The sequence below is a fragment of the Ursus maritimus genome, unplaced genomic scaffold, assembly GCF_017311325.1.
Source record: "Ursus maritimus isolate PB19 unplaced genomic scaffold, ASM1731132v1 scaffold_6, whole genome shotgun sequence".
Classification (NCBI taxonomy): Eukaryota; Metazoa; Chordata; class Mammalia; order Carnivora; family Ursidae; genus Ursus; species Ursus maritimus.
This window is the reverse complement of record NW_024426774.1, coordinates 56,698,651-56,705,223: the sequence shown is the minus strand read 5'-3', so window position 1 is coordinate 56,705,223 and position 6,573 is coordinate 56,698,651. Positions and strand designations below refer to the sequence as shown.

Sequence of the window (6,573 nt, the reverse complement as noted above, 5' to 3'; positions counted from 1 at the left end):
TAACCCCCGGCTCGTGCTGCCATTGCCCGGCTCCCTGTCACTCAGCCCGCGCGGGGCCAGGGATTGGCAGCATAGCCCCGTTACGCACTCACCTCGCGTTCACATACCCGGGGAGGGCAGTAGAAAGGTGATCAATCTTCATCAGGCTACATTTCCAATCACCTAAACAACCCGGCAAGACAAGCCACTCCGACAAGGTAAATCGCTTGATTTATTTAGTTTGCAAAGTGCCTCTGCAGGACTTCCCTAGCCCCACCGCCTCCACGTTGTATCGGGAATGCAACTGCAACCGCGAGCCACCTCCCAACTCTGCCCGTTTCACCCCCACCCAACCCTTGCGGCCCCTCGGCGCGGTCCCGGGCGAGGTAGTGTCTCGGGAACGCGTAGGGCTTTGCAAACAAAGTGTCTGTGCAATAAAGTGAAACCTGGAGGGACACGCACAAAGCCACTGGAAAGAAAGAGAAGGAAGGAGGGAAGTTGGGGAAAGAAAGAAATCCGGGGATCCTAGACCAACCGTCCGGCCCGGCGAGTAATTCCTGTGCCGCTCTGTTTTGCAGGTTGGCTGTCCCGCGGGTCTGTGTGAGGGCGCGAGGTAGATGGTGAGCGGCCCCGGCAGCTGAGGGCAGGTAAGGAGAAAGCCGTGGGGCCGCCCTGGACTCCGGGAGCGCGTTGGTCGTTCTTACCTCCCCTTCCTCAAACGGGTCCCCGCTTCCCAGGTCCCTGGCAGGTGGGCGGGGCTGGGGGGCGGCCTCGCTTCCTTCTTGGTGCGCGAAAGACCCCAGATCTCTGCTTCGGCCCCGTGCCCCCTCCCCCGCCTCCTCCGAAGTAACCGAGCCGAAGTGCTAAGTTTGAAGAAAGTCTTTGAGAACTCACGCTGCAGCCTAGCAGAGGCGCCAAGGCTTGACGCCCTATTCTCTTTCGGCTCTAGAGCCCCGGCTGTTTCCCTTTCGTCCCCTTCCCTGCAAACTGTGTTCTCCCAGGCCAGATCCTGGGTCTTGGAGGGTAGGAGCGGAAGACTTCTTTAGCTCTAACTGCTCTCCCCGAACTCCCTAGCCTGGGCCCCAGGCCTGCTTTGAATACCCGCGACGCGGGGTGAAGCGACAGGTCCTCGGGGGCCCCAGCCGCACTCCCCCAGCTCCACTTCCTATCCCTGAGAATAGCGCCTCAGGTTGGAGGCCACCGGGGAAGCGAGGCTTCTACCTTCCAGTCCGGGTCAGCGCGAGCTACGCCGCCGAGGCCTAGTTACCTAGTCTCGGTAGGGTCTTGGGGCTGCGGGTTCATCTAGTAGGATAGGGAGGGAGCACAAGGGAACGCTGCACTCAGGCCTCCCAAATCTGTGAGACCCTTTGGGGCTCTGGGCGGGTCACCTTTCAGCATCCGCCGGGACGACATTGTCCGCAGCCAGGACCGGGCAGAAAGAAGGACCCGCCCGCGTTCGCGAAGAAGGGCCTGCGGCGGTGGGGAGGCGCCCCTGACCTCCCGCCGCGTCTTAGAGCCGCCACGTCTACCGTGGCCCCTTCTGCGTCTTCTGGCCGCCTCTGCGGGCCCTGGGCCTGTAACTGCGGTTCAGGTGTGGGATTCCCGGTGAGCAATCTTTCAGCGGCTGGGCACTGAGAAGTTAACTGGAGGGGTGGCTGTGGGCTCTGGGGCCCAGACCCAGTGGCGGAGACCTTGGAAGGAATGTACTCTCCCAAGTGGGCAATGCGACCCAGAGAGCCCAGGGGCTGCTAGCCCCCCGCAGTGCCTCACCTTAGCTCTCGGGAGTCTCTACCTTTTCATCCCGCATTTGAAACAAAACGAAACAACCCCTTATGCCCTGGGCAGCCTGCCTCACTGGCACCGAGTAAACGTTTGCTTTTGCCGTATTGAGGCCGCCTCCTACGGGACCAGAATTTTGCCTAGACTTGGGACCTTGTACACTCCGCGTTTCAGGCTCTCACCTTTCCAGCTCGACCCTGCTTTTAACCTCCCCTCACTCCTGGTGATGCCTTACAAGTGTTTTTTACCCATTCCAAGCCTGAAAGAGGCGATGACGGTCCAGAAAAATCTTACTTTTCAAAGAAGCTGTGGTCTTTGGGCCAAGGCCTTGTAGAGCCGCGTTGACCGCCCTGCGAAGTTCCATACGCCTGCGTCTCCTTCCCATCCCGTGGCTCCTTGCCCCGGACGAGACCAGGTAGCTGAGATGGCTCCCAATCACTGTTTACATGTGTCTCCTGTCTCCATAGGCCGGGCCCCCAGACGCAACAGAGCTCGAAGGACTGCGCAGTGGGAGCCCCGCACTGCGCCTGGCCCCGGCCCCCTGGATCCGTCCGGGCGCCTCCACCCGGCTGTTAGCATGATGTCTTACCTCAAACAACCCCCATATGGCATGAACGGGCTGGGCCTGGCGGGGCCAGCCATGGACCTCCTGCATCCTTCCGTGGGCTACCCGGGTGAGCACCGGTCCCCGCCCCCAGCCCCTGCAAATCCTGGCGACCCCCGACTCTCGAGTTTGAGCACACACTTTGTGGCTGAGCAGGCCCAGGGAGCCGGTTGGCTAGTCTGCCTACAACGCACTGCACGTTGCAGGCTCACAGGGCAGTCGCGGGTGGGTGAGGTGGGCCAGGCCAGTGAAGTAATGCAAGGTGTGTCCTCCCAGCCTGACCGCACTGGCAGCCTGTCTCTTTGTGGTTCCACCAGCAGCAAAAGCGCATTTATCCACGGATTCGTTTCTCATGGGTGGCTTTTTGGGGGGGGGGGGCATGTGTGTGTGAGTCTATTCCTTTCCCCCCAGTATTGAATGAGAAATCTGGACACTCTCTAGGCCTGACTGGAAGGGCCAAGCTTTCCTTATAGGAAATGACTTACTGAGATGAAGAAGAGGGATTTTTCCTTCCTAATTAAATTGTCCTCTGCATCGGTAGTCTGCACCAACTTTTCACTGCCGGTGTGGAAGGCTTGGGCCGAATCCCGGCTTCCCCCACCCCCAGATCCGACTCCTTCACCTCCATTTATTCCCTCGCAAAGTGTTTTCCAGGTGGTGTTTCTGCGCACCCCTTTCCCATCCTCCAGCCTGGGGATGTGTTGGGGGGGGAGGTGGTGAGAGAAGGGAGATTGTATAACTTCTCTTTTCTTAACCTCCAAGAGGCAGGGAAGGGGGCAACTCTAGAGTCTCGAAGACCCTGGTTCCCAGTCACACACATGCACTTTCTCCCACCTGTGGCCTCTCAGGCTCGGCCTTCCGGGGGAGTTTTCTTTGGCTTGGAGCTCGGCTTTCTTTTGCAACGGCCTCGCACAGGGCCTGCCGGGGGCCTGTCTGCGTCCTCTAGCGTGGGTCCGCTTGGCCACCGCTGACCCGAGGCGCCCCCGCGTGTCCCCTCAGCCACTCCACGGAAGCAGCGGCGGGAGCGCACCACCTTTACACGCTCGCAGCTGGACGTACTTGAGGCGCTCTTCGCCAAGACTCGCTACCCTGACATCTTCATGCGCGAGGAGGTGGCGCTCAAGATCAACCTGCCAGAGTCCAGAGTCCAGGTGCGCGTACCCAAGGCTCCAGGGTCAGGGTAGGGGCCCTGGGGCTGGTTGGAGAGGGCCTGGGAAGGGTGGCCTGGTGTGGGGCGGGCCTACAGACTGGGCAGCCCCTCTCAGACTCCCCCTAGCGCTCAGCTCGGGCCTGGGAGAGGGGCAAAGTTAAAGTAACTAGCTTAGAGCCTTGCATTCAGCCCTGGGGCCCAGGGCACCTTCGGTATTGAAAGTCCTTTTTAGGATTTCGGGAGGACAAGCAAGGCTCCCGAAAGTAAAGTGCCTAGAGGGCCCGGCACGTGCCCCTGCTTCTTCGGCCATTGCAGGATTTGGCAGTTTCCTTCCGGGTCTTGAATTCTGCGTCCGCTTTTGCCTTGCATCCCGGGCGTCCTGGAAATGGAAGAGTGGAGCTTGGCCAGGGCCTGGTACTCTGTCGGAGTGCACTCCATGGGTGCATGGGTGGCGCCGGTGTTATTAGACTCTTTGCCCAGAGAGGATGCCGAATGCAAAACCTGGCTACCGGCTTTGCTGTTTCTGGTTTTTGCGATAAAAATAGTTTGGATTATAACTCAGAACTCTTCTCAAGGGCCATTTATCTCGTCTTCTTTCCCCCGAGGCTCTAGAAAGAACCAGGAATGTTGTGCCGTGTACCGGGGCCCCCCAAGAGGAGTGAGAACTTTGCCCCATTTGGTTCCCCTTTTGGAGCCAAGAAGCCCAACGAAATTCAGTGCAGGCTTCCTTCCCTAGTCCCCCGAGTATACTGCCTCTGTTCAGCCTCCTGGCCTTGCTTCTGCATCCACTCAAATTCTCGCCTTGCCCAGCGCCGGGCCTCCAGGGGCCGACTGGCTCCCACCTCAGACTTGGTGACTGTCCCGCGCTCTGCGGTCCCTTTCGTGCCTCTCCGCAGTTTCCTCAGTTCTATTCGTAGAAGACAGGGCCTCCAAACATACACGCCGCTGTTGGGAAGCGGCCAACAGCAGCAGTTTAGAGATGGCTGAACTTCTGGCTGGACAGACGCAGATGTTCCGTCCTAGGGCAGAGTGCACTGGGGGGTGGGGAGGTGCACATCCCGACTTTGCCAGAGGAGGATCTTTGGTCAGAGGAATGGGGGAGGGTGGAGGAGCTGGGACCAGTGGAACGTGGTTTGGCCTGGCCGGAGATGGGGAGGAACGGAGGCCTCGGTAAGAGAGGGATGGGAGACCCTAGGCCGGGTAGTGGGTACAAGAGGCCGGGCAGTAGCAAGCTCAACTCACCCCCCTGACACCCTCTTCCCCACTCTGCCGGCTGCAGGTCTGGTTCAAGAATCGCCGTGCCAAATGCCGCCAACAGCAGCAGAGCGGAAGCGGGACCAAGAGCCGCCCGGCCAAGAAGAAGTCGTCCCTGGTGCGGGAGAGCTCGGGCTCGGAGCAGCGGGCCAGTTCACGCCGCCTGCCGTGTCCAGCTCCGCCTCTGTCCTCTTAGCTCTCGGGATCCAGCGCCTCCTGCTAACCCAGCGGCGGCAGCGGTTCGCAGGCCTGGCGGGAATCAACCTGGCGGTGGCAGCCGCGTTGCCGTTGAGTACGCCGGCTGCCTCATCCATCTGGAGTCCGGCCTCCATCTCGCCAGGCTCAGCCCGCGTCGGTGCCAGTGCCCGAGCTTACGTGGCCGCGCTTCTTAGCAACGCATCGCGTGCATGCAGCGCTCTCGGTTGCCGCAGGCGCCGCCTCGGCCGCAGCCTCTCTTATCCTATGTCCTACAGCCAGGGCGGCAGCTACGGGCAGGGCTACCCCGCGCCCTCCTCTTCCTACTTTGGCGGCGTGGACTGCAGCTCATATCTAGCGCCCATGCACTCTCATCACCACCCGCACCAGCTCAGCCCTATGGCACCCTCCTCGATGGCCGGCCACCATCACCACCATCCACATGCGCACCACCCGTTGAGCCAGTCCTCAGGCCACCATCACCACCACCACCACCACCACCACCAGGGCTACGGCGGCTCGGGGCTCGCCTTCAACTCTGCCGACTGCTTGGATTACAAGGAGCCTGGCGCCGCCGCTGCTTCCTCCGCTTGGAAACTCAACTTCAATTCGCCCGACTGTCTGGACTATAAGGACCAAGCGTCATGGCGGTTCCAGGTCTTGTGAGCCCAGGAGTGGAAGGAAGAGGAGAAGAAACGCAACTACCTGCGCCCTCCGTGGTCCCCGTCCTGTTGCTGCTGCTGCACCGCCCGCCTTTGCCTCGGCTTCTGCAGACCTGAATTTTCACGCCCCTAAAAGATGCCCTTTGCCTGCACTGCCGCCCTCATCTTTCTGCCACTTGTTTGGGGGATGTGCAGACCTGCCCACCCCTTGGATGAGGGGACCGGTGCTTCGGCTTGGCCCGCAAGTTCTGTATGGGGAGAGCTGTGTGCTCTCCTCCTCAACCCCTAACGAACTCTAAGCCACTCTCCTCCAGTCTCTATGGGCAGTTATTATGCACTTGCAGCCTTCGGAGGCTCTTTGCTCTGACTCGCTGTTTGAGCCCTACACTTTTATTTATTCGTTCTGGACACTGGAGTCACTAACTGGCATGTGTCTGCCCATTGGAGTGCACCCACACTCCACCCCAAATCAAAACAACCACTAAGTGTTTCCCGCTTGCAGACTACCGCTCCTTGAGCTGCCCTCGGCCCCGCTCCCCGCCTGCAGGCCAGACCAGCCCGGCATTTTCTCTTTCCCAGCGGGGTGCGCTGGGACAAGGCCCGAGGGAGGAGCGCGCCCCTAGCCTCTCGCGCACAGCCCCGCCCTGCGTAGAACTGGCTCAAGCTTCCGCCTCGGCGGGAATGCTGTACATAGTCGGGTCCGTTCCAGGGACCACTTAAACTTTCTAGTTGCTGTTGGTTGAACTGAACATATCTCGTCTTAGCGCCCAGGAAATAGAACTTTAAGATATATACAGCATATATATACATATATATACACACATATATATAAAACAAAAGCAAAAAATATTTTCCCTCTGTCCCCCTTCCTCTCTTCCTTAAACGATGGCGCTTTTATTTTTTTCAGTTGTTGCAAAGCTGACCTGCCCTCTCACACCTTCTCCCTCTGT

The 6,573-nt window shown here is 59.7% G+C and overlaps 1 protein-coding gene across 1 annotated transcript; it reads left to right on the top strand.

Annotated features, from left to right (window-relative positions):
• Positions 1 to 6,560, top strand: LOC103671793 (homeobox protein OTX1). The gene is given in 10 exon segments (XM_040623429.1): positions 1 to 197; positions 558 to 626; positions 2,226 to 2,432; positions 3,362 to 3,513; positions 4,792 to 4,906; positions 4,909 to 4,955; positions 4,958 to 5,032; positions 5,034 to 5,110; positions 5,112 to 5,217; positions 5,220 to 6,560. Coding segments are annotated over 8 exon segments (1,077 nt in total). The 5' UTR covers positions 1 to 197; positions 558 to 626; positions 2,226 to 2,335; the 3' UTR covers positions 5,628 to 6,560.
• The last annotated feature ends 13 nt before the right edge of the window (positions 6,561 to 6,573 follow it).